At 34.8% G+C, this 27,478-nt stretch overlaps 3 protein-coding genes across 5 annotated transcripts; 2 read left to right on the top strand and 1 right to left on the bottom strand.

The window, feature by feature from the left end:
- Nucleotides 1-1,051: 1,051 nt before the first annotated feature.
- On the top strand, nt 1,052-7,111 carry LOC104899932 (asparagine synthetase [glutamine-hydrolyzing] 1). 3 transcript variants are annotated; one of them, XM_010687223.4, is made up of 12 exons: nt 1,052-1,279; nt 2,664-2,802; nt 3,327-3,422; nt 3,531-3,672; nt 3,760-3,950; nt 4,167-4,409; nt 4,503-4,724; nt 5,672-5,806; nt 5,904-5,984; nt 6,087-6,173; nt 6,276-6,383; nt 6,691-7,111. In XM_010687223.4, the coding sequence occupies exons 1-12, from the start codon at nt 1,200-1,202 to the stop codon at nt 6,931-6,933; spliced, it is 1,767 nt and encodes a 588-aa protein (XP_010685525.2). In that variant the 5' UTR covers nt 1,052-1,199; the 3' UTR covers nt 6,934-7,111. The 3 variants fall into 3 exon arrangements, with proteins under 3 accessions (XP_010685525.2, XP_048504536.1, XP_048504537.1); XM_048648579.2 differs by having other exon boundaries at nt 6,087-6,155; XM_048648580.2 differs by lacking the exon at nt 6,276-6,383 and having other exon boundaries at nt 6,087-6,155.
- Nucleotides 7,112-8,431: 1,320 nt separating this feature from the next.
- On the top strand, nt 8,432-19,772 carry LOC104899936 (potassium transporter 7). The gene is made up of 10 exons (XM_010687227.4): nt 8,432-8,997; nt 13,552-13,780; nt 13,885-14,133; nt 14,286-14,336; nt 15,153-15,413; nt 16,661-16,713; nt 16,800-16,914; nt 17,663-17,917; nt 18,173-18,695; nt 18,839-19,772. The coding sequence occupies exons 1-10, from the start codon at nt 8,728-8,730 to the stop codon at nt 19,371-19,373; spliced, it is 2,541 nt and encodes an 846-aa protein (XP_010685529.2). The 5' UTR covers nt 8,432-8,727; the 3' UTR covers nt 19,374-19,772.
- A 10-nt stretch (nt 19,773-19,782) lies between these two features.
- On the bottom strand, nt 19,783-25,378 carry LOC104899935 (protein PMR5). Its single transcript, XM_010687226.4, has 5 exons — nt 24,911-25,378; nt 24,390-24,564; nt 21,238-21,416; nt 20,363-20,521; nt 19,783-20,245 (listed from the first exon to the last, which is right to left on the bottom strand). Exons 1-5 carry the CDS (start codon nt 25,255-25,257, stop codon nt 19,900-19,902), a joined length of 1,206 nt encoding a protein of 401 aa, XP_010685528.2. The 5' UTR covers nt 25,258-25,378; the 3' UTR covers nt 19,783-19,899.
- Between the last annotated feature and the right edge of the window lie 2,100 nt (nt 25,379-27,478).

The following is a 27,478-nucleotide window of genomic DNA, read 5'->3' on the forward strand; positions in this document are numbered from 1 at the left end:
TCTCCTTGAGAGAATTTTTTCTCTCAAGGGTTTCTCCTTGGGAGGGTTTTTTTCCTAGCCTCCGTCGCTAGGTTTTCTTCTTTTTTTGAAGGTTTTTCCTTTATTCTTTCTTCTTTCTCTTTGTTTTTTCATCACTTTTCTTCTTGGTCTCAATTGTGAATCTTTGTAGGGGCTTCCACTGGTGTTCGTACCGGTGGTAAGCCCCAAAAACCTTTTTAATGGCTTCCAATAAGTATATCCCATCTTTAAGATGGTATTTATTTTAGGATGTTCCATTTCTTTTTTTTTTGTTCGTCTAATGAAGAAGGAAGATCTAACAATCATTATTCTCTGTAAGGATCTAGAAGACCACGGAAGTATTTTCACCCAAACGACTATGCATCAGCGAAAGTTAAGCCGAATCAGGGTGAACTCACAGATTGTATTGCTTCAGATGAAGTTTTTTATTAAGGCTATTTTTTTATCAAATCTGCGATGTATCTAGTTCTAAGGTGTTATATACCTATGTTGGAATTTTCGATTTTTCAGGAATTGATTGTAAGTGCCGTTTGGCTATCCCTTATGAATGAATTTTTTTTTTTTTTCCTGTCAAAAAAAAAAAACTACTATTAAATTGTAGCAAAGAGAAAACCCGGGGCATTGCCCGGACCTAAATACTAGTTATAATACAATTAAAGCATGTACTCCACATATTAAACACATGCCAAAAACTATCACTTTGACTATTCATAATCATACATATACATTTGGAAATTCACCGTCGAAGCAGCTGAGTCAGCTATAAAATTTTCTAAAACGATAATGTTGTTTAATGATAAATTCCATAAAAAATTTTTAAAAAAATTACAAGTAAGCTAAAACGAATCAATTACCTTCACGTGGCAGCATTAGAAGACCAGTAAAAGGGGACACATTAAACAAATCCATAACGAAAAACAAAAACGACGTCGCTTGTCACTCGTCAGCATTCGGTGGATGATGTGAATTTATTCAGATCTCCATTGTCATGGGAAAATGGTTGCTTATAAATACGTGTCTTTTTTCTCTAAGGAATATGTCACAAAAAATGTACGTTATATTTCAAGGTTATATTAAATAATTTTGAGTGAATCGGCGATAAAGAAATAACCCTAATTTGGAAATTTAATATAATACAAAAAATTATACGAAGATCATAATTATCATCGTTATTTATCAAGATGTGTGGAATACTTGCAGTTCTTGGTTGTTCTGATGATTCTCAAGCTAAAAGGAGCCATGTTCTTGAGCTTTCTCGGAGGTAATCTTCTTGGTTTTAGATACTATGTATATAGTTATACGTTGGCTTGTTAATTTATTTGTACGTATTTTTGTTAAGGTTACTTATGTTATCTCATTGTTCTACCTGATCATCGGAACATCTAAGAATTTGCAATAGTTACAAGGAAAAATTGACATGAATAATTCCAACTTTCACCAGTCTTTTAAAATGATCTCAGTTTTGTATTATTTTAGAATAATCCCAATTTTAGGGAGTACCTTGTCAAAATAATCCGAACTATTAATTTTCTATATATTGTAGATTTTAAACGACGAATTAGTATAGGTAATGAATGTGATACTTTGATTTATTTTGAGAAGATTCCCTTAAAGTTAGGATTATTATGGAATATCCAAAGTTGGAATTGTTTTGAAAAGACAGTTGAAAGTTGGGATTGTTCTTGTCAATTTAGAGTCTATTTCTCAGCTTAAGATACTTCGTTCTTACTAACTGGAATCAAAGAATTAGTAGATTTGTTGGTGTTGGACGGCTTGGACCTAAATAGCTAGGTCATATAGTCATATATTTCTACATTTTAACTTCTGTATTATTTATGAGGTACCTTTGGTTGTTTTGTTTTACTTGTAATAATATAGAGGGATACAATATAATCAAGGAGAGGAGTAGAGAGAAATAAAAGGAGCGACTTATATGATAAAAAAGAAGACAAAAAGAAGTTAATGTCAGAATTGATGGAACTAATTTGAGATTGTCATAATTGAGAAGTGATGCAAGTAAAAATAAACGTAGAAAGTATATATAAACAAAAAGAGGTTGTAAGGTTTTATTAGCTTGAATTCATTTTAATGCACATTGTTTCTTGAGGATTCCCTATGCATTTTTTCCATTATATTAACCATTTATGATATACTACTTTCGTTTTTTAGATTATTAATTTTGACTTTGATACTATTTACATATGTAACCTTGACTATCTTTTGTGGTTTGTACTTAAGGAAAAATATAGTCATATGGGATCTATTAGATTCGTTTCAATGTATATTTTTAGAATATAAATTTTTGTAATTTTTGCTTATTAATAATTAGAAATATAAAGGTTTAAATAGTGCATTGACATGTGTTTTCAAAAAAAATGGGTCAACTAACAAAACAGACGAAGTAACTAATAAAAAAAGGGAAATATATTATAGATCAGAATTGTGCGTTGGCAACCAAGAAAGTCAAATTATAGCTATTGAATTCCTCATAAGATCAAAATGCATTAGTTAATGTAGCATATAGTACTTTAGGCCTTTGTACATGTGCAAATTAATTTATTTCATTCACATATATAAATACTTAATTAGTTACATAAGTAAAAGGTTAAATAACTGATATATGGTGTGGTTGGCTTGCATAAAAGATTGAAGCATCGTGGTCCTGATTGGAGTGGGATCTATCAACATGGAGATTGTTATTTGTCTCACCAACGCCTTGCTATTATTGACCCTGGTTCTGGTGATCAGCCTCTTTACAACGAAAACAAAACTATTGTTGTAACAGTAAGTCAATGCACACTTATGTATTGTGATCTAGAACTAGAACTGACTAAGGCTTCGTTTAGTAGGGCGTAAAACATTTTCAGTGTAATATAATTTTCATGGAAAATAATTTACAATGTAAAACACAATTTCAAAATTAGTTTTCCGTTGTTTGATTTCATGTAAGAAAAATGATAAATGAAGGGGAAATGAAAGGGAGAGTAAGGAGGTAATGAGAGGAGTGTACAAAAGAGATAAAAAAAAACTGTTTTTCCTTCATTTTGAAGGATAAATGGTTTTCCATCATATTGAGAGTAATTTTATCCCAAGGATAAATGGTTTTACACTATTTTGCCAACCAAACAATGTAAAACTGAAAATAGAGGAAAACAGTGTTCTAGAAAAATAGTGTTCTAGGAAAACATTTTACGCCCTACCAAACGGAGCCTAATTGTCTGCTTAATAATTTATCATTTGCGTAATTTTTGAAGCAACGAAGTCAAATATCTTTAAAATTTTAAATGTACACCATATATATTGAGCAGGTTAATGGTGAAATTTATAATCATGAGGAACTAAGAAAGCGTCTTCCAAATCACAAGTTTCGAACAAAGAGTGATTGTAATGTCATTGCACATTTGGTGAGTTAATTTGCTTCATTTTTCCAGTATGTAATCATAACTTGCAACGAATTTCCTAATAAGTAGTGTGCTATAACTTGATATATTTTATATTGTCAATGAACTTAGTATGAGGAGCATGGAGAAAACTTCATCAACATGTTAGATGGAGTGTTCTCATTCGTATTGTTGGACACACGAGACAAGAGTTTTATTGTAGCTCGTGATGCTATTGGCATTACCTCCCTTTATATTGGTTGGGGCCTTGATGGTAATAATCTATTTTTACATGTTTTTTCGTTCATTTTCCCAACCATCTCTAAGAACATTAATAATTTTGAGCTTCTTTTGTATCTAGGTTCAGTTTGGATCTCATCAGAGCTGAAAGGCTTGCATAATGATTGCGAACATTTTGAATCCTTTCCTCCTGGTCATGTGTACTCAAGCAGAGCTGGTAGTTTTCGTCGTTGGTATACACCTCCTTGGTTTTCTGAGGCTATTCCTTCCACTCCATACAATCCTGTAATCCTAAGACGAGCTTTTGAAAATGCAAGTAATTTCAGCTTGATATAAGAGCTTTTCTCATAAGACGCTTGTAGTACACTAATTTTTCAATAAGCATGTTATTAGAGTAACATTATATGTAAATGATAGAATGAACTTTTACTAGTCATAGATCTGTATTGTAAACACTATATATATTGAATGTCAGGGTTAACCTAATACATGTATTACAATGTGTTGATATTGTGATGACCCTTGCAGGCTGTTACTAAGAGGCTAATGACTGACGTTCCCTTTGGAGTGCTTCTATCCGGAGGCTTAGATTCGTCGTTGGTTGCCTCGGTTGCTTCACGTCACTTGGCTGGCACGAAGGCTGCTAGGCAGTGGGGATCACAACTACACTCCTTTTGTGTTGGTCTTGAGGGTTCGCCGGATTTGGTGGCGGCTCGAGAGGTTGCTGATTATTTGGGTACCGTCCATCATGAATTTCACTTCAGTGTTCAGGTATTCTTCTTGAGACTGTGTGTTTTAGTTTGTTTGTCTTTAAGTTGGTTTTGTGAAATACAAGGAGGCTTAATTATCAATTTGTGTCTACAGGATGGTATTGATGCTATTGATGATGTTATATATCACATTGAGACTTATGATGTCACAACTATTAGAGCTAGCACACCTATGTTCCTAATGTCACGCAAGATCAAGTCACTTGGGGTTAAAATGGTACTATCAGGAGAAGGGGCGGATGAAATTTTCGGTGGGTACCACTACTTCCACAAGGCACCTAACAAGGAAGCGTTTCACCAAGAAACATGCCACAAGGTAATTTCGTTGAAAGAAGGATGTCCTAACTTTCTTTATATCTTTTTAAAAAAGCTGCAAGGTAATAAAAATTATGCTTGTATTTCCATTTATGGATAGAGCTGGCAATGAGTTGGAGATGGGTCGAGTGGACCTCACCCGCCCATCACCTGCGAAACAAATTCCCATGATCCACACCATCCATCCATCATCCGCCCCATCTATCAACCGTGGATGGAGCGGGTAGGCGGAAGGGAAATGGATAATATTAGAAAAAGTTATTTGTTTTCAAAAAATTAATAAATGAAAATTTAGTCATTCATTAACCGCAAAGAAACTAAATATCAATTGTTTATTCTTAATATATGGCAAAATTAAATAGTAATCATAATATATATAGTATATATATATTTTTTATAAATTAATATATATATATATATATATATATATATATATATATATATATATATATATATATATATATATATATATATATATATAATATATATAATATATATATATATATATATATATATATATGAGTGGATGGATAAAGCGGGTGATGGATCAAAAAAATCTCACCCATCTTCGACATGCCTCGTCACGCACCGCCTGTCCATCATTGGCCTCATTGCGGGTTTTCACCTCGTTTATTTGGAGTGGGTGGGGGATAATCCACTCACCTATCTATACATGATTGCCAGCTCTAGAAGTGGCGTATAATAATATAAATTTAGAATATACTTCAATTTGTTGTTTTTACTTAGTACTAATCAAGTAACTAGTTTGATCTCATGTCAAAAAAAAAAAAAACTAGTCTAATCAAATAACAACCTTTTAGTAAATATGTTTGTCAACCAATTTTTAACGGTTAGTAGCTACTAGCCTATTACAACAAATAACTAGTTTTGCCGAAGATATTCTAAATCCAAATTTTGCTAATTATGGATTACCTTGTATTGTTGCAGATAAAAGCCCTCCACTTGTATGACTGCTTAAGAGCCAACAAGGCAACCTCTGCTTGGGGTCTTGAGGCCCGAGTTCCCTTCCTTGATAAAGAATTCATTAATGTTGCCATGTCTATTGATCCCGAGTGGAAAATGGTACTAAAACAATATTGCTGTCATATGATCTTTACTGAGATTAGAGAATTATTTGATTTGTGTGTGATTTCTAAATACATTTTATGAATTGTCCTAGATCAAACCCGAAGAAAAACGCATGGAGAAATGGATTCTTAGGAAAGCTTTTGATGACGAGAAACAACCTTACTTGCCAAAAGTAACCAACTAGTTTTATTCAACTGAACAAAATGCATGGCTTGAAATAATGTTGATTTTCTCCTTTTACATAACTGATTATGATGAGCCTCTCTTGGTGCAGCACATTTTGTATAGGCAAAAAGAGCAATTTAGTGATGGTGTTGGATATAGTTGGATTGATGGACTTAAGGTACATGCTGAACAACATGTAACTCTTCTAGCATACTAAATTAGTACATAATTGTCCGATGAGATCAACAATACAATGATATTTTATGCTTGAATTTTATGTGTTGAAATTCTTATACAGGTGACAGATAAGATAATGCATAATGCTCAGTACATTTTCACATATAATACTCCAACTATAAAAGAAGCGTATTACTATCGGATGATTTTTGAAAAGTTTTTCCCACAGGTGATTCCTTTTTATGTTTAAAACTAGATTTGATAATAAGTTCTAATTTTGTACAATTTATGTTATTGGTTCGTTGTCATGAGTCAGTCATATTCAAATTGGTTATAATTTTACGTGTATGAACTTTCATTGGTTATAATTTTATGTGTATGAACTTCCATGCTAGTTCGATCAGTTGCAGAGTTTTTTTTGGGATTTAGAGTCAATGCTATTTATTTCGTGTCAGATAATTCTACATAACTTATTGTGTACGAGTTAATCCTATCAAGTCTCCTAAAACTAATATTCTCCTTGATACTCATTGTAGAATTCTGCTACGTTGACGGTTCCTGGAGGCCCTAGTGTAGCGTGTAGCACAGCCAAGGCCGTTGAGTGGGACCAAGCTTGGTCTAACAACCTTGATCCCTCTGGTAGGGCTGCTCTTGGTGTTCACAACTCTGCTTATGAGCGACAACCTATTGACTCAAAGGCTACCATTCCAGCTAAATTTATTGATGACATGCCTCGGATGATTGGAGTTCCTACCCCCGAGCTTGCCATTAAGAGTTGATTAATGGATGGCTTAATCATATTCATAATGTTACCATCCAATATATATTTGGAATATGGTTTTCAGTCCTATCTTTCATGTGTTGTACAAAGTGTAAAATGAATGTGATCTAGGTATCATATGTTTGTGTTTTAATTACGTAAAAGTAATAATAAAGACTATCTGATGTCAATTTGCATTTTTGAGCTATTCTTTTCTACGACATGTGTCTAGCTTAGAATAGGCTTGTGACTAAAAACTAAGATCTATATATATTACCAAATCTTACTATAATTGATAGTATAACTAAGATAGCCGTACTGAAATGACATAAGATATCGAGTCTCGTAATTTCTAAGCCAATATACAACTTAAACATTAAGATGTTCACGACAAAAGAAATAATCAATCTACCTTCATGTAAAAAGTTTGCTTTGAGACAAAACTAGTTTTTGGACGGTGATTCTTGATTCAACTCATTATTCAACTTGAGTTGCTTTGATCCAATCTGTTTATGATTCCTAACTACGATGAATTGGTTATTTGAACCAGCCCAAATCTTGATGAGCTTACTTCATTAGGAAGTAGTAGTAATAGTTACATGTGACCATAAATAGACGAAATCTCAATTGATAACATATTTTCTTATTTTTTGAGTCCGACAAAGTTATCAAGGATTAAGTACAAGATTTTCAATATTTAAAAGGGTTTAAATTGGATAAGCGGATAAACAATAGTTAAAACTTGCATCGATTCTATATAAGATAAAACTTAAATGTTGATTCTCCACAAGACCCAAATAATAAGGACTTGACGCAATTATATACTTCCTCCGTTTCTAAATAAGTGCAACATTTGCATAGTGTTTACTATTCACAGTTTAAACTTTAATTAGCTTTGATGATTTACATTTTAGGAAAAACATAGTCATGTGTGATCTTGTTAGATTCGTCTGAATGTGAATTTTTTTAATATCAACTTTTTATAATTTTTACTTATTGATAATTGAAGATATTAATGGATAAAATAATGCATTGGCAAACGTGAAAACAAGAAGTGTTGCACTTATTTAGAAACGGAGGAAGTACTACGATACATATTATATTCTATAATACAATATCCGAAGTGTTATCAGATGTTTTCAGATATCAGACATCTAGATAAGCAAATTGGATTTTTATATCCGAATTGTTATCAAAAATTATTAAAAGAGACAGTCTAATTTTAACATAAAAGTAGACGTAGTCACTAAATGGATTAGACTAGTCACCGAAAGAAGTTAACTTAGTCACTATTAGGCTCATTCTCTTTCTAATATTGAGCTTATTATTGCCTAATTATAATTTAAAAGTAGGCGGTTTTTTACAAGACAAACTCAATTGTTATTAGATATTTCAAATATCGGATATCCAGATAAGCAAATCGGATTTTCGAATAGTTTTGGTGAGTCTTTAGAAGAGCACATCAAAGAGAAAAAAAAGTGTACCCGTGCAAGTATAACTAACAAATTACCTGTCCATGTTCATAAAATCATAATCCAAGCCCAAATAATTAGACTCGTTCACATTAAAAACTGTTGGAAAAAAAAAAAAAAAACAATCACACGTCACACCATTCTTCCTCTTCTCCAGTATTTCCAGCAATTCCACCATCTTATTCATACTCTTTTTCATCACACCTTCAGCTCCAAAACAAGCAGCTTCTTGAAAATTAATCCTCAATTTCACATTTTCTCGATCCCCTAATTTCGCACAATTTCTAGGGTTAGGTCAAAATTGGAAGATTTCTTCGGAAATCGAACCGATTTCTGTGTCAATGGCGGAAGATGATGGCGAGGAGAGAGAAAGTCTGGTGAAAACTGATTCGATGGAGTCTCGTTGGGTGTATCAACTTGACGATGAATCGGAGATCGAAGACGATGATGATGAAGATGAAAATGATGATGAAGTTTCGGAATTGAAGATAGGTATCGATTCTGAAGATGAAGATGTTGTCGCGCATAGATTGATTCGTACTGGTCCTAGGGTTGATTCTTTTGATGTTGAAGCTCTTGACGTTCCTGGAACTCATCGACATGATTTTGAGGTCCATTTTTCTCTCTCTTCAATGCTCATTTTTCTATGTTTTTCTCGTTGATTTCGTGTTTTTTTTTTAACTCGGTGTTCATACTTTTGGAAGTTATGTTTAGTATTTAGGATTTAATATAATTGATATGATTAAGTCTGTATATGGTTAGGGGAATATGGAGGAAATGAAATGGGAGATTGGGAGGGATGCTATATAGAGTAGTATTTATAGGTCTAGTTTCGTGATGATTGAGGAAGTGGAGAGATATAAGCGGAGTTGTGCCGGACTTTCGATATGTACGTAATACTGTAGAAAAGAAGATATAACTGATCTCGAATGGAGTTGAAGATTCACTCTTGTTAAGCTTGTGGATTCTAATGGACTAAGATAAGAATGGCTCATTAATTTGTCAAGGCTTCTCATTTTATAAACGAGTTAAGTATATGATCAATTCTGTATAATTTTACTATGGTTCGAAAGATTATATGAGTATGTACGCGGACACTTGAGGGGAAATGTGGTGAACCAATAGTAAATACCTTTATTATGGGCGCTTTTATTCTCTCTTTACTTGTGAAAGGCGAAGGAGATACAACAGACATTGCCATGCGAAGAATGATACTTGAAGAATTAGATAGAACATTTATCACACGTGCAAAATCTGAGAAAAATATCACACGAATACTCGAGAATATTAGTTTTTCAAGAATTAGTACACATTTTTTTTAATGAATCAAACCCTAAAATATCTTGGAGTTGTTGCATATTACATTAGAAGGTTCAATGGATACAACCTCTTTGTTGTCGTAGGGGTAAAGTTGGTTACACATGATCCTGCTACCCTCTTATTAAGGAAGCCTCGTTTCATGTAAACGGGGAAATGCTGGTGCTTGTTGGCTTGTTGCTAATACTAGGAAATATAGAACGATTGTTAATGATTTGTGATGCTTAGGAAATGAGATTTCTCTTGGAAGGTGTTGTTAGTGTTGCTATAGAGCTATTGTTTGGGATTGAATTAGGATTAGCTCAATCTAGCATATGACCAAATTATTTTTCTTAGGACAATCGATACCACTTGTCAGTATAGATAAATTATGAGAGTCTTGGCCATTTTGATTGTAAAGAACATTTTTTACATCGTTTGGATAGCAATGGTGGAGGGCAGGGAAGTGTGAGGACAGGAGTTGATGCTTGTATTTTTCCTCCAATTTTTTGAATTATAGGAGTTGATGTTATTCCTCCGTCTTTTTGAACTGTGAAAGACTTTGTTTTGTGCAATAGAAAGGAACTTAGAACCCTTCATTTTCCTTCTCGCTCTTTCCTAACCCTATCAAACGAAGGAAAAAAGATTGACCACTCTCTCTTTGCTATCTACCTTTCACTTTCTCTCATAGTCTCATTTATTCACACTGGAAGACCATACTTGACCAATTTGATTGCAGAGAAAATCTTTTAGATCATCCTTAACAGTGTGTTTGGATAGCAATGTTGGAGAAAAGAGAGGTGCGAGAAAAGCAATTGATGGTTGCATTTTCCCTCCATTTTTTCGAACTGTGGAAGACTTTGGTTTCTGTAAGAGAAAGGAAATTGTACCTTCCATTTCCTTTCCCGCTCTTTCCCCCAATCCCTATCAAACGAAAGAAAAAAGGTCCGTCACTTTCCCTGTGCTTACCTACCTTTTCATTTTCTCTCATCTAAGCACACTGGAAGACCATTTTGACAAAGTTACAGTAACCATATGATGGCTTACTTTACTTAAAAATCTTTGATGAGGTTTTGCTTGTAAAGAAGTATCTATACATATAGCATGAGGAAAATATAAAATGTAGACTTATCTCCTCTGTAGCATTATCTATTGCAATACATTTATGACTGTTAGAACTTAAGTTGGAATGGCATTAGTGCTGTTCTGTTTCACGACAAGGAAATTGGAGGATAGTCATGAAGATGTATGATTTTGTCCAATATGAGGAAGTACAAAAAGGAAACCAAAAGACTAAAAACCTTGGAAGGTATACAATTTATGCCCATATCAACTTGTACACAGGCTTTACTAGATACCCACTGAAGAAGTTTTTGCACAAAGAAGAATATGAAAGCATATTACTCTCAAAATTGTAACCGAAGGTTTTTATGAAATTAAGAGTAGATTCGAAGTTATATCAGTAATAAATTTCTGTAATATCCTTTTTAAGCAATAACAATAAAAGGAGAGGGGATGAAGCAATAATAACTAAACGGTCATGTCTGGGTGGGAGTGGTATGTATCATGATGCTGGATTATGCACGAGCCCACGCCTCAATTCAACATACAAGACTTTTCAGTCGACTTTGTGATTTGCACCTTCTAACTGATTTTGACTATCACCTCATGCCAATCAACTTTTGACTGTTTGACTCTAATACTTCCTCTTTTTCTTTTATTGCAACAATTTTCATATATAAGTGTTTTTATTTAGTTGCAACATTTCCTTTCTTGGTAAATATTTTGTGACAATTTGACCATTTTATCCTCACTTTACCTACCCACATGCAAAAAGTATGGGTAATTGGGTTAAATCATACTCTCTATGCTCTTTCCTTATATTTGTGCAAAAAGACATTTGTTGCAACTAAAAAAACAAAGGTAGTATATCTTAACTAGGGGTGCTAATCGAGCGAGTCGATCGCGAGCAGAGATATGCTCGACTTTAAAACTGATCGACTCGTGCTCGTCACTCGTTAAACTCGCTCGACCCGTGCTCGACTTGTTATTCTCGTAGCTCGACTCTATTGGTTCTACAAAAATGTTATGTAGCTCTTTACCAATATTTAAAAATATTAGCTTTCAGGATAAATGTCAGAAAAGAAACAATGTTTCAAGGTTCTTCCCTTCTAAAAACATTAAGCGAACAAAGTACAATGCAAGCTATAAAATACCATCTAAGACTTCAATCGAAGTTTCCTTAAAGGATAGATTTCTTACAGTGACTTACACAAAGAACATCCTATAAATCAACCTTAAAACATTAAAAAAAATCGCCCAAATCTCCATTGCAAGCTTCCTTCAATCTTCCCAGGAAACATATGTTTTGACTTGTATATAGATGCTTCAATAGACAAACGGCTGGAATTTTGTTATTTCACTGAAGAACAATTGAAATTGCTGTTGTAGTGAGTGTGCTTCATCGTAAGATGTGGAGGAATGAGTAGAGTTGCGGGAGAGAAAAATGGCTTGTGGTTTGTGCTTAGTACTAGGATTTCTGTATGTTTCTAGATTGCTTTTTCCCCGCCATCCCTTTTGATCCCTTTTTTTTTTAAACTAAGGTTACTAAAATTACTTAATGAGCATGATGATGACCGATGAATCTTGGCCATGTCTTCTTGAAGTCCTTGTTGGGGCTTTTTTCCGACGCTTTTAACTTATTTTAAATACAACAAAGAGATTAACTCAATAGTAATTAAAATAAAAATAACAATACTAATTAAAAAGTAATTGAGTTGTTCGCAAGCTTATCGAGATGAGCAGGGTCATGCTCAACTCGTGCTCATTAACCTTTTGAGCCGAGGCGAGCCAACTCGAGTCGAGTTTTGACCGAGTGTTGACCAAGTCGAACTTGAGTTACTCGCTAGCTGTTGAACTCGATTAGCACCCCTACTCCCTCTTAACCATCAACTTAAAGTTGTATAGCCAAATAGGCTACTAAAATAAATAACTTTTTCCGTGCCGATGGTCCCCTGTAGTGTGTTCCTCCATCAGTGGGTGCAGAGAAGTAGACGGAATCAAACAGCAGCAGCTAACTTGCTATGGACCCAATATTGGAATCCTTTGCTTTCCCCGGGTAAATTGGAGGCATAAATCAAACTAAGATATATGCTTATGGACATTCCTCTTGTGATAGTATTCCTCACCAGCATTCACAAAATAACAGGAGCTCCAAGATATTCTAGCAGATCGGTAAATGTGTCTTAGCTAATGTGATAAGCTAATCACTCTTAGTTTAATTAGATAGAATGTACCTCTCCAGAACCCTGTGTCATAGATATACAGCGCAATTTACGCTCTTGCTAAGTTGATCTGCCAGTGAAACTGAGGCTGATCAAGAATAGTTGATGCCGTTTGGGAGGCTGCTCACCTCAGCTCTTGAACATATGGAGGGTATATTTGAGACAAGATGGCTCAACGCTTGCTATATGTCTAGCTAAATTCTTATCCTAGATACTAAAGAAAAGTTTGAGTTTATAATTGATGGTCCTGATATATTAAGGCATCTGTCTAGACTCTTCCCTTCTGTGTAAGACATTTTAGGTTACAAAATACTAAACAGTCCTTGGTAGGGTCTTAAGGAGGCAATCATATGGGTGAGGCCATGAAGGTGAGCATGTCTCCTCCCTTATTCCACTTTGAGGTTCCTTTGTGATGGTAAGATCCTCTATACGTCCCTATCATATGTGATGGTTGTTGGGTTAGTTCTTGGATGAGTGAAAGCATGCCTGGTGTTACTATATCATGATGAAATAAACCCTTAAGTGATGATTAGCACTGGGCTCTTGGTCAGTAGTGACATTGACCTATGAAAGTCTTATTTGCAGGAATTTGGCCAGTGGAGGAGTACTGTATTTTTTTTCCAGACACTTGGAGTTGTGTTTGGCGATGTTGGAACAAGCCAATTATACACATTCAGTGTTATGTTTGACAAGGCCCCTATCAAGGAAAAGGAGGATGTGCTTGGTGCTTTATCTCTTGTTCTGTATACTCTAATCCTAATTTCGCTTGTCAAGTATGTACTTGTTGTATTATGGGCAAATGATGACGGTGAAGGTATAGATTTTGTTACCAGTCAAATTCTTTTGAGCCTTCTTGTGCTATTGTCTTCATTGATTAATATGGACGTCTTCCCCCCTTTTTTGGCTCTAATATTGCAGGTGGTACATTTGCTTTATATTCACTGATTTGTAGACACGCTAAGGTTAGCCTTATCCCTAATCAACTTCCATCTGATGCTCGTATATCAAGCTTCAGGCTAAAGGTGCCATCTCCAGAGCTTGAAAGATCACTTAAGATCAAGGAACGTCTGGAGAATTCCTTAGGCTTGAAGAAGCTTCTCTTGATGTTGGTTCTTGCTGGTACCTCCATGGTCATAGCTGATGGGGTTGTCACCCCTGCAATGTCAGGTGCTAATACTGCTCCTTGTGCTTCCTTTTGTGCTTGTTTGCTTGCTGTCTCAAGTTTCTATTATGTGATTACTATTAGGAGTAAAGCTGATGTGTCGAGTCTACCTAGGCTTGTACATTTAATTTATCTCTGTTTATTCCCTTTACCGCAGTGATGTCAGCTGTTGATGGTCTGAAGGTTGGCATATCTAGCATAAATCATGGTAAGATGCATTATTTATATACTTCCTCCGTTTCAAAATACTTGAAATTTTGACTTTTACAATGTTCACACACTTTGTTTGACCGTTTTTTGTGAATTCTACGTAAGAAAAAAAATATAGTTATGTGAGATCTTGTTAGATTCACCTTGTCATCTAGTTTCAAACCGTCAAATGTTTATAATTTTTACTTATAGGGAATTAGTGATATTAATGATTTAAGCTACGGATCATCAAGTCTGCCGGAAGAAATGTAAATAATATGAAACAGTGGAAGTATAATTTTTCACTGATACTATGTCAATGTATATATGTGTCATGTGTGTTTGTTTGGGGGGGCGGGGGGTGCTTGGTGCTTGTGGTTTCTTACTGTTGCAATTTCTACGGCAATGATGAGATCATGTTGATTTTCTTCTTCAAATTGCATATATTTCATTTTGTGAGCGATCTTGCTCTTTCACCACGTTCAGTTACATTCATACTACATACTTCCTCTGTTTTTTGGTACTTGCAACGTGTTCTATTTTAGGAGTTCTCTACTACTTGTAATGTTGATATCTTTGGCAATATATTTTATCTTTTCTCTCTCCGAGCACATAGGGTTCTTTTTCTTTTTTTTTTTAATCTCTCTCCTCTCCTTGGTCCTTGATGCACATTTCAACGTTGCGAGGATTAAGAACCAAAGGAAGTAACCTGTAAAATGAGATCTTGTGTGGATCCTTCTCTTCTCATTGTTACATCTGTCTAGCTTTAATGGTGCAATAGGTTTTGCTGAGATCTTTTAGCCTGCATAGTCATGTAATGTATTCCTTTGTGCAGAGGAAGTTGTGATGGTTGCAGTGGGATTTCTGATAATACTATTCAGTGTGCAGCGATATGGAACAAGTAAAATGGGATTCATAGTTGGCCCTGCTTTATTTATATGGTTTTGTTGTCTGGCTGGTATTGGAATCCACAACATGCTAAAGTATGACAGAGATGTCTGGAAGGCTTTTAACCCAATCCACATCTACTACTACTTCAAAAGGAACAAAATTGAGGCTTGGTATGCTCTTGGGGGTTGTATTTTATGTGTGACAGGTATACTCATCTTGTAAAGTGGTTTACTGCTATATTGTGTTTTACCTTCTAAATTTGCTCAATTTTATCATTAAAGATGACCATACTTCTATTGGATGTATGGAAAGGGTTGCGGCTAACACGGCGTGAATTTTTTCAAATAATTTGCATATAAGGGATTTAATGTCATATTTGCAAATTTATAGTTTAAGAAGTATTTCATCATCATAATATGTGAAACAACTCATTTACATCCAAACATAAATGCCCTCACTAATTTATTCTTCCTTCTTGAGTGTGTGCATGTTTCTTACTCTTTATGCTTTTTCTTTTGTCAACTCTGTCAAAAGAACGGACGAAAAAAAGAACGCTCTAACGCGGCGAGTCACCGTTTGACGAGGCGAGCAGGACGTGATGTTTGACGCTTGCGTTCTGTAATGGAATTTCTCACAACGGCAACTTTCAAATCCGTTACAGAAGGGCCATTACATAACGGAACGGCCGATTTCAATTCCATTATATGAATTTAAGAAGCTATTTTGAGTCTTGGTTGCTGACTGCTTATCTAAATCCTTGTCTTCATCACTTCACTTGGTCATTCCTCTTCCAGCCGCCTATTTATTCTTCCTCCTGGTTTGCTGCTTGAGTACTTCGGTTAGAGATTTTAATTCTCTGAAAAGGATTTGAACTGCCATTTGAATTCTGTGTATATGGCGCCTTAAACATATCTGGTATTGGATTCCTCCTAGGTCAAATGTCTTTTTATTGTCGTTGCTTGATGTTAAGGTTGTCTGAAACTTCTGTATATGGGTTTCAAATTTATAGAGGTATTTTTGTCAAAATGGTAGAATTTATATAATCTAGCACTTTGAATTCCTGAACTTCTACATAGAAGTCGAGGAGCCACATTGTGCATAATTCCACCCTTGGATTATGATGGGCTAGATCACATATCTTAATTATTTTCTGTCAAGTAGTACATAGCGTGGTGCTTTAATGGGCTCACTGGAAACAGCCTTTCTGCATTCTTAGGGCTAGATGTATGGCCGTTTACATTCTTCCCATGACTCACTTAAAGAGGGATCTCATGTGTGCTACTGAGTTGACTGCGGTTCTGGCAAAGCTTTATGGTGCCGCCAGATATGCTTGGTTTTGCTGGGGTCGTTCTAAGCTGGAGCTAAGTTATGGGGTGCAAATGTGCAGCTAATAATGTTTTTCTTGTCCATCATTGTTTCAATTACTTATTGTAATGTTTGACTGTCTTTTAGGTTCTGAGGCTATGTTCGCTGACCTTTGCTACTTTTCGGTGAGATCAGTTCAGGTAAAGTGACTTCTAACTACTTGCTATTCTATATAGGTCGTATCATCAACATAAGACTGAATTATTTTTATGTTGGTTGTTTGCAGCTGACTTTTGTGTTTCTCGTATTTCCGTGCCTCATATTGGGCTACCTTGGTCAGGCAGCTTATCTTATGCAGAATCATGGCGATTCTGCCCAAGCATTCTACTCATCTGTACCTAGTAAGTCTTAGTCTATGCCATATCTAAAGACTTTTGAGTTCACACTTCACCATTAACCTATTGTTCATTATAATATGTTTGTATAATCTAGTAATTGCATTATTAGCCTATTCATCTATGACTTTCTTTGCATGCCAAACTGCAAGACTGTTCAATAGTACATCTGCTTGCATTATTACTGTGAATAGGCCATCTTCTTGTAATAATATAGAAATATGAGAGAAGTGAGAGAAGCTTTAGCTTATTGATGTTGGTTATGTTCTCTTATGTCATAATGTCTTAACTCATGTGCATGTTCTAGCATCTCCTTTTGTTACCCTTGATTAGCACTAATTTTTTTCCCCAAGAGCTCGAAATCTTGCTATGTGTATAATTAGGTTTGCATTTCTGTTGCCAAGTCCATGTGCTCTGGTATTTCACTTATTGTCTGGTCTTTCTTCTCTTATTTTGCTGCAGTTGTAGCAAAGTCTGCATTAGGTAGCTGACAGCCTATGTAGCTTATTTAGCATGGGCTAGTTGATGCTAGTCACTTAGTCTGCTAGGTAATGCTAAAAAGTCCATTTCGCTTTCTCCATACGCTGGGCTATGGTTTGTTGAAGCAACATGTGTGCTCCTTTTTACAGGGCTGATTGAAGGATCGGGGTGTAAATTGTAGGGCTAAAATTCTAAAAGTAAAAGCATTTTCTTCCATTCTCTCCAATGCTAAAAAATGAGGCACTAACCTAAATCGGTCATTTGCTTTCTCCAGGTGGGGCTTTTTGGCCAGTGTTTATCATTGCTAACGTTGCCGCACTGATTGCTAGTCGAGCAATGACTACTGCTACTTTTTCATGTATAAAGCAATCGACTGCTCTTGGCTGTTTTCCCCGGCTTAAAATCGTCCATACATCTCGGAAATTCATGGGGCAGATCTACATTCCTGTTCTGAACTGGTTTCTTCTCACGGCTTGTGTGGTGTTGGTCTGCTCTGTTCCTAGTATTTCAGAGATTGGAAACGCTTATGGTAAATTCTTTTATTCCCTGGTCTCTCAAATTGCTATAATTGTTGTGTCCGGATTATCTCCTGCCTATGGTTGTCATTTTTAGTACTGGAAGAGTGGTAAAAGCTATAATATTTTTCTCAACATGATTTATATGGATCATATATACGTGTTTATTAATTTGAGAAATGTTCACCTTAATGCGCAGTCCTGCCTATCTGTTGCATTTTCATTCCTCGAATTTGATTTACACATCTATTCTTTTTTTTTTTTGACAGGCATTGCTGAGCTGGGAGTAATGATGATGACAACAATCTTAGTGACCCTTGTTATGCTTCTTATATGGCAGATTAATATTATCACTGTTGTGGCTTTTCTGGTTCTCTTCATGGGAATAGAATTTACTTTTTTCTCATCAGTATTATGTTCTGTCGCTGATGGCAGTTGGATCATATTGTTATTTGCTGTAGTCATGTTTCTTATAATGTCCGTATGGAACTATGGGAGTAAACTGAAATATGAAACTGAAGTCAAGCAAAAGATGTCAATGGATCTTCTTCGGCAGCTGGGCCCTAATCTTGGGACAATCAGAGCTCCGGGTATAGGCTTGCTTTATAACGAACTAGTGAGGGGAATACCAGCCATATTTGGCCATTTTATAACGACCCTACCAGCTATTCACTCCATGATTATTTTTGTCTGCATCAAGTATGTTCCAGTGCCTGTGGTGCCACAGAATGAAAGATTCCTCTTTCGACGCGTTTGCTCAAAGGGTTATCACATGTTTCGTTGTATTGCCCGGTAAGATGCCTCTCTAGTTGAACATTTAATGCTTCACATTTTTTTGTTCATATAAATGTATGATTAGATAGTGCCACATCCTTGAAAGATAAAGTGGTGAATTCATCTAGAAACTAAATCCAGCTGGTTTGATTGGTGGACAGGTATGGGTATAAAGATGTACGCAAAGAGACCCATCAGACATTCGAACAGCTACTTATTGACAGTCTTGAGAAATTTATTCGCAGAGAAGCCCAAGAACGGTCACTAGAAAGTGATGGTGACGGGGATGGGGATATAGATACCGAGGATGAATCTTTCTCAAGGTACCTCGTTGCCCCAAATGGGAGTTTCTATTCACTTGGTGTTCCTCTTTTAACGGATTTCAAGGACACAAATAAACACAATTCAGAGCCAAGCACCTCAGGAGAGGTGAGGCCAGACACTCCATCAGACACATCTGATCCTGAACAAAGTCTTGATAGGGAGCTGTCTTTCATTCGGCAGGCTAAGGAATCAGGCGTTGTTTATCTGTTAGGTCACGGAGATATTAGGGCAAGAAAGGATTCTTGGTTCTTGAAAAAGCTTGTCGTAAATTATTTCTATGCCTTCTTACGGAAAAACAGCCGAAGGGGAACTGCAAACTTGAGTGTGCCTCACTCCCATTTAATGCAGGTAGGCATGACATACATGGTTTGAATAGTTTATAGGCAAAAGTTTTTTTGGTACCTTGACGACCATCAAACAAGGGGGTTCCTCGTGATTAAGAAGTGGTTTATGCCCATGAAACTCGAGTGACTTTCCTCGCTACATGGTTTGATCTCTTCCTGGTTTTGCACACGACAAATTTTGGAAGGTTTAGCTACCATATATATATACTCCAAGATCAGCTTACATCATTTTTAATGTATTAAGCTAAGAGAGGTGTATATTAGCTACTTGTAACCTGCAATATTCTTTCACCTATAGCGGCAAATTTCTTGTTCTTTGAGAATGTAACCTGCACTCTCAGCTCAATTGGTTACTCGCCAATCTTAACAGTTTGTAAAGTTGAGTTTGATCAATATATTTTGGCTTTTCTGCTGTTCCTTTGCTAGAGATTACTGGATTGTATATAAATGGTCAAGCCTACTTCTCTTTCTGTATTGTTACTGTACAAATTACAGCTAAACAATGAATTTCGCACCCATTTCTGGGGTGATTGTCAAATGCTCAAATGTATAAATTAGTATAACAAAGCAGTGTAAAATAGTTGATTCCAGGTATCAGGCAAGCCAGGGAGACACCAGTGGCTACAATCAGCAGATCTTTGAGGATTGGCCCTTTGTTGTGCGGTGAGATCACCGCTGTAAATGGAAGGGTGTGCATCTTTTCTCATGGCTGATAGCATTGTGATGTCAAGCAGATATACAGGGACACTCGTTTCTTTGAGCACAGTATCCAATACCCTCATTTGATCTGCATCATCTGCCGGATACCCATCGGTGTTGTACACCATTCCACTAACCGGAGTTGTCTCTCCGTAACAGTTTTTTGTCGTCGCCATCGATACTGATCCCCATTCAGCTGGGCTGCCAATTTTATTAAAAATGTCAATTTTCTGGGCGAGAAACAAATTCAGCTGGCTGCCAATGCACTAAAAATTCAATGTGGGAGATGCTGAAAGCTGAGAGAGAGAAAACTCTTACTTGGAATGGGTTGGAGAAATGGACTGAAAGAAAACCCGGGTCCTAGTGATATCCACATTGGTGTCAACCCATCTGGCCCATGTCGTTAGGCCCTGATTTAAGGCTGTCAACCTGTCCATATCTTTATATAATATTCCTCCTGATTCCATGTAGTCCCACCTGCAAGTTGCAACCATCACATTCAAAGTATTGTTTCAAACTCTTTTATTTATTTATTTGTTTGTCATAAACAATACTAATATCGTCACTTTCATTACCCATATTCATAAGAATTTAGAGCTTTTCACTAAACTTATATCACCGTTTCATAGGTCAACAGAGAGTACTTGATTTGTTCTTTAGGTGTACTTTGTCCTTCGTTTATGCGCACTTTGAAAAATTTCTAAATATATTCTATTAAGAGACTCAACTTCTAAATAAGTACACTTAACTACGAAGTATTTCAACATGCGAACTCTTTGAAAAAATAAGATACCTTGATAGTTTTAGTAGTGCCACTAAATCCTTAAGTATCTGTGTCGGATCCTTAACACTCAGACATGGGTATGGACTATGTTACTTAGACTCTTTATTTTTCCTTAAGTATCTGTGTCGGATCCTCAACACTCGGACATGGATATAGACTATTTGACACTTCATTTTAGGCCAAAATTATGAAAAAATTTCATAAAATAAACTAGTCGGTCACTTCAACACAATACCCACATCCGACATGAATACCCGAGTTCGAGTAAGATACGGTATGGGGTATTACAGCTAATTAGCCCACTGCAAGTGCGGATGGATGAGAGTTAAAACAAACTATTAACCAATTTTTAGCCTATAACTTGGAATCTTTGTCATATTAAACCAAATTCATAAGAAAATTAACTAACCCTTGAAGAGATCCTTTGTGAGTCCACCAATGACCGGTGTTAAATATTAGGACATCAACACCTTGCCAAGCATTTCCATTGCCAGATATCTCATCAAGCTTTAAAATTCGCTTGCCTTCAACTATATCGATGTCCACTAGATATGTTGCTTTATAGTATGATATTGTCACCCCATATTCCTGAATCACATATAAATTATTTGACATTATTACAGATATCTTAAAAAAATATAGTAGAGTATATCCTTCAATTGTAATACAATCTGTAAATTAACTTTTTCTTAACAAGATTGGTTATTATTCTTTTTTTAATTGTTCGATTACCAACGTTATGCCTAGGATTACATGTTATTTCATTTCAGTGCTTCATGGTGAGTGGTGACTCGAGGGCTCGAAACACAAAGCAGAAACATTATTTTTTGTCCAAAAATATGACACTACTTCGAAAAATGTGTATTTTGTTGACTTTTAAAATTTGATGGTCCCTCCTAGAGGTTTTCATGGCCCGGGCCAGCACGAGCTCGCTCGAGGCCCGGCCCGTTCTCTAGTACAGGGCCGCGGGCCTGTTACAGTTAAGAAATTTTATTTCAGGCCCGCACCAGCACGAGCCGGCCGGCTGGCCGAACGCTCCTTTTCTTTGTTTTTTAGCCTAAAACTATCAAAAATACAAAAAAAGACATAAAACACGGGTCAAACCTGCGGATAAAATTTTGAAATTTCAAACTCGGCCCTATCCGTCATTTTCCCAAGCCCGCAGGCCGAGCCCATGAACATGCCCGGCCCATGCCCAAGTCTAGTCACTCCCTCTCCCTCCCCTCTATATTACTCTCTGTGTTTTATTAGGATTCGTTTAATTGAAATTGGGAAGTATAACTTTTCATGAATTTGTATTATCTATGAAATTTTTTTTAGGAAGTACATTTTTTTTGTTTGGTTAAACATGAGAAATTCTATTCTCCATGGGAATTTTCACTTACCTAGGGGACCTAGCACCTAGGTAAGTTATTTCCTCCATTTTGTAGGAAATAAAACTTCCTAAGAAGTTCTACCTCTCATGTTTTTGCCAATCAAACAACAACACATATATTTACTTCTTAAGAATTCGGTCAAAGATTTTAAAGTTTAACCCACCAAAAATAAAATAGACTATATTATGGGACGAAGGGAGAAGTTTTTTTTCCTCTAGGTACAATAATCACCTAAGTCCACCTTAAATATAATGCTCACACAACGATCGATCTTGGCCTTCTCTAGGGGATATAGAGCATTTGAGGTGATAATATTGTACTTCTATGGAGTATTTAAGTAACAGATTTTCTAATACTTCCTCCGTTTCATATTACTCGTTACATTTTCTAATTTACGGATTCTTAGGCATTTTTTGAAGAAAATAGAGAGGGAAAGAGAGTAAAAAGAAAAGGGATTCATGTGAGAGGAGAGAGATAGAGAGAGTTTATTTCCAAAAAAAAAGTAGCAAATAATATGAAACTTCTTACATTAAAAAGTGTAGCGAGTATTATAAAACGGGAGAAATATAAAAACAAAAGGATTAGTAGAGTACTAGTTCTAGTAGGGCATATTTAGGGCCCCTAAATGAAGAAAAATTGGTAGCAAAAGTATATCGTCAAAAAGGATCTAAAACTGTCATTGCTTTTCATAAATCACAATCATTCATAAAACACTGAAGCTGGCCCCAACTAATCTAGAAAAAAACAACTTTGTACTACTAAAAACAGACAAAAACTTTGACTTCGACCTCACAAATTTTTTTATAGTTTAATTTGTTCAAAATTTACAAAAGAATGATACAACTATGCTAATTCTTAAACAAACATCAAGACGCAATTACAAACAACAAATACAAAGAAACGTTTTAATAAGCAAGATTTTGTCCGAGGTTAATGGGGCTACTTTGTTGCTTAGTGTTTATGTTTTATTTGGTGCTAACTTAGTATTTACTCCCTCCGTTTCTTAAAGATCTTCCCTTTTACTGTTTTCTACATATACCAAGAAAAATCAAGTTGTGTGGGGCATGGTGTGAGTAAAGTAGGAGATAGAAAGGGGTTAAGATAAATAAACAAATAAGAAGGGGTAAAAGTATGAGAGAGAAAGGGAGTAAAATTGAATTAATAATGTAATGGTTGACCATATAATAGTGACATGAGAGAGTAAATAGGGAAATTTGTTTTGCCAAATAAGGAATAAAGCAAAAAAGGGAAGATCTTCTGGAAACACCCTTAAACCAAAAGAGGGAAGATCTTTAGGAAACGGAGGGAGTATGTTTTAAGTAATGTTTAATAGAGTCTTTTTAATCATTACAGTGTACTTTTCCATCGAGTAAAAATAATTTTAAAAAGGAAACTTATATAGTCTTATGGTCATTTTTAGAGGAGTATGTATCGATCTAAACAAAATAATCCGTGATTTCGTCATAAATTCCTAATGTAACAGTATCATTTTAGAAAAAATATTTGATGCTTATCCCTTAAAGACATGGGCAACAATAATTAGTCTTGTAAGAGATCGTCTAATTTTAGCTTAAAATTAGACACGGTCCAAGCCCAATATTAAGAGGAGAACATGCCACCTTTTTTAATATATTGACTAGTTTAATCTATCTAGGGACCAGGTTAATCTATTTCATGACCAATTTAATCTATTCAGTAATGACATTCTTTAATTCATTTAGTGACTAGTTTAATCCGCTCGGTAAAACTATTGAGTTATTTTTTTGAAATTATCTAATATAGTTCGATAATCAAGAAAAAAATTAAGGAGAAAAAGAAGAGATGACTAGGATAGTGTTGGGTTAGAGTGAAATGGATGTACTTGTTAGAAAAATTCAATTTGGGTTCGTTTGATTTTATGTTAAAATTAGATCGCCTATTCAAATAATGTGTGGTGCAACAAAACCATTAGAAGATATCAAAAAAATTGTAAACATTGTTCAAATAAACAATGCAAGTAAGGATAATACTAATCTCTCTATTTATAATCAATAAGTTTGGTTAGTTTTATTATCCAATCCTTGAACATATTTTACTAAAATTTTATTACCTCGTAGCTCTAAAATAAAAAGCAATCATGCAACACAAAAATCATTCTCAGCCATCAGATTTCCTAATCAATATGCACATAATAATATATACTTACCAAAAACTTGAAGGTGGTAAGTGGGTCCCTTTTGATAATATTGGTAGGAGATGATCTTGGCAATGAAGATGATATCATACAAATCAAAGACTCCCATTGATTTCTTCCCAGTGAATCTCCTACAAACATCACTGTTCTCTCTCTCATCCTCTGCAAAAACTCCACTCCATTGAACCTAAAATCCCAAAACAAAATATTAAATAGTACTTATAAAAGTGTAAAAGAAATAAAAACAAGTAATTACTTTATAGAAAAATACTCATAAATCTAAAATAACTAGAATCGAATCTCATATACATCATTGCCAGTATAGTCACATTATACGTATGTAGCATTTCGAAATTGAAAACGTTTTAGAAACGGGAAAATCTTAAGTACGACTTATTTTTAAACTTTATTAGTACGAAAATAGTTGGGATTTCGAAATATGAAACGTTTCGAAATACGGAAATTGTGCTTATACACACAATAAAATGACATATATATACTTCTTCCGTTTTAAAATAAAAAGAGGGTTGTACCTAGGGAGATCACAAGCAGCAGGTTTCCAGCGATATTTGAGGTAATTAGAATCAGGTCGACCATATAATTTGCAGTTAAATTCAGGATCAATGAAAGGGCAATGAGAAGCTTGATAAATAGGGTAAGAATCATCAAAAACCCAACTTCCTACAAAAAGATTACATGAATATGTTTGATTAGTTTGAATTACAGGGCTTAATTTGTGGTGATTTCTAAAATGGTGTCTTAATTTTACTAGCAAAACTGCTGAATTTGGTCTAAAATAATGTAAGGAAAGTGTTAGAATTGTGTACAAAAAGAGCTTTGTAACAGAGTAAGAAGGAGAAGAAGAAGGAAGAAAAGCCATTGTAAGAGGCTTTTCTTGTTTGATGGGATTTGCAGAGGTCTTTTTAGAGATGAGATGGTGAAAAAAAGTGAGAGAATAATAAAGATACTTTGGAAATAAAGATGGTAGGGAATTTTGTGATTAGTGAGTGTAATGAGTTAAGAAGAAGGATATGTTTGTTCTTTTTACATGAGAAATCAAGGTTATGTTATTTGCATGGAAATCTAGAAAAGGCACACGTGAGAAAGAAGGAAAAATTGTAATAGATGTGTTTTTTAGATAGGGAGTACTTTTTTCCTTTTAAGTTGTCACGTAAGCTTGATTTAAAATGCGTCACATAAGTCTGAATAATAAGATATGTAGGCTCCGTTTGGTAGGGCGTAAAATGTTTTCCGGGAAAACTGTTTTCCTCTATTTTTAGTTTTACATTGTTTGGTTGGTAAAAGAGTGTAAAACCATTTTTCCTTGGGGCAAAATTACTCTCCTAATGATGGAAAACCATTTTCCTTTCAAAATGAAGGGAAAACTATTTCCATATCTCTTTTGCACTCCTCTCACTACCTCCTTATTTCCCTTTCATTTTCCTTTCATTTCATCATTTTTCTTACATCGAACCAAACAACGGAAAACTAATTTTGGAATTGTGTTTTCCATTGTAAATTGTTTTCCATGAAAATCATTTTACACTGAAAATGTTTTACGCCCTACCAAACGGAGCCGTAGTGAAAATTAAGGCGTGTAATATATTATCTCTATTTGAATTTGATTTATCATAATTTTTATAAAGTTATTATAATTGTGAACTGAATTGAAAATCTAGAATATGTAACCACGGTCCATGAGTATGGAATATCTCCTCGAATATATTATATCAACTTATGCTCTTAAATGTGATTAAGTTATATAGTATATGCTAATTATCTTCTTGAAATGTGTGAGATTATTATTGAGTGAGTACTCCATATGCAGAATTTTCTGATGTCCATTAGTTAAATCAAATATAAAAAAAAGCAGACATTATTTTTTTTTCCTTATTCTCCTAAGTTTAAAGTTTATTTGAATTTCTTATCTTTTACAATCATGTTTGAAAACCATACTCATGATAATAAAAGGGCATTTCCTTTTAGTTATATCTAAATGTTTTGGCACGTGCGCAAACGCACAATTTTGAACAGTAACATCTTTAGCAAACAAATTTAACAAAATCCCACATAGCTATGATTTTCTTTATGTATAAATAATCAAATAAAGTCAAAATGGAATAACTGTATAGTGTCAAAAATCAATATAGTTCAACTAAAAGAAGACAGCGGAAGTAAAAATAAAGAGGAGTCAATATAAATTGTAATTTCATTTTATTTATATCTAAGTTAAAATGACACCATAAGTAACATGAACAAAAATAAAGTTAAGCACTTAAATGGGCTTTAGAAAATAGAATATAGATGCATGCTTTGATATTTCTAAATCATATTGAAACACTTCAAAAAAAAAACATCTTTGGAATCGACTAACGCATGGATACCTCAAAACATGCATGTTATGCTTGATTAGGAGACACAATTATCGTTTATCGAGGTGGCTTCTTGTTCTTGCTTAGGCTTGGGTGTAATTTTTGGTTTTTTCTGAGACATGTTTGGATGGCCATTTTTAGTTTTGGACCGATGCTCAAAGTAATACTTCTATGTACTGGTTTCCCACTAACTCCTTTTCAAATTTTTGTTTTTTTGTTAAGTAAGACGAATCGGGCTAAAAAAAAGACGAATCGGGCTGATTTGAGGCCTTGAGGGGATAAGGAGAAATCGAAATTCGTTAAATGAGTCCTATAAGGTTTGATTGCAGACCTCAAGAATACGAGATAGGAAGTAATGTAACTACTACACCACCTCAATCTCTTATATCCGTATAAATATTTCAATTTGGAAGTCGTATTTTATATCTGTATGTATATAGATACAGGTATAATACAACTACTCTTATCGGAAAAAAATTTGCATTAAATCAAACTCGGATTACACCATAGATCAAATTAACACTACATAACTAAGTTATCATGAACAAAATTAGCTACTAAAATATTGGGGGAAGGGGCATAACATTTTTTGCTGCAAGGTCATTGTGAATGTGGGTTCTAGTTGTATTAGGTTATGATACTTTTCTATTTACTACAAAAAGTAGACGATTTATTAAAGACCAATTGGATATGATGTATAATAAAGTACTTGTGCGCTTAATTTGTTCA

This window comes from Beta vulgaris, chromosome 7 (genome assembly GCF_026745355.1).
Source record: "Beta vulgaris subsp. vulgaris cultivar EL10 chromosome 7, EL10.2, whole genome shotgun sequence".
NCBI lineage: Eukaryota > Viridiplantae > Streptophyta > Magnoliopsida > Caryophyllales > Amaranthaceae > Beta > Beta vulgaris.

What these genes read in the sequence shown, in the direction of transcription:
- LOC104899932 (XM_010687223.4), top strand. Translation starts at nt 1,200, where the DNA reads ATGTGTGGAATACTTGCAGTTCTTGGTTGTTCTGATGATTCTCAAGCT. An exon ending in GTTCTTGAGCTTTCTCGGAG is followed by an intron (nt 1,280 to 2,663) that starts GTAATCTTCTTG and finishes CTTGCATAAAAG; the next exon opens with ATTGAAGCATCGTGGTCCTG. An exon ending in TTGATCCCGAGTGGAAAATG is followed by an intron (nt 5,807 to 5,903) that starts GTACTAAAACAA and finishes GAATTGTCCTAG; the next exon opens with ATCAAACCCGAAGAAAAACG.
- LOC104899936 (XM_010687227.4), top strand. Translation starts at nt 8,728, where the DNA reads ATGGCGGAAGATGATGGCGAGGAGAGAGAAAGTCTGGTGAAAACTGAT. An exon ending in TGTCACCCCTGCAATGTCAG is followed by an intron (nt 14,134 to 14,285) that starts GTGCTAATACTG and finishes CCTTTACCGCAG; the next exon opens with TGATGTCAGCTGTTGATGGT. An exon ending in CATATCTAGCATAAATCATG is followed by an intron (nt 14,337 to 15,152) that starts GTAAGATGCATT and finishes TCCTTTGTGCAG; the next exon opens with AGGAAGTTGTGATGGTTGCA.
- LOC104899935 (XM_010687226.4), bottom strand. Translation starts at nt 25,257, where the DNA reads ATGGCTTTTCTTCCTTCTTCTTCTCCTTCTTACTCTGTTACAAAGCTC. An exon ending in GCTGCTTGTGATCTCCCTAG is followed by an intron (nt 24,565 to 24,910) that starts GTACAACCCTCT and finishes TTGGGATTTTAG; the next exon opens with GTTCAATGGAGTGGAGTTTT. An exon ending in ATTTCTCCAACCCATTCCAA is followed by an intron (nt 20,246 to 20,362) that starts GTAAGAGTTTTC and finishes TAAAATTGGCAG; the next exon opens with CCCAGCTGAATGGGGATCAG.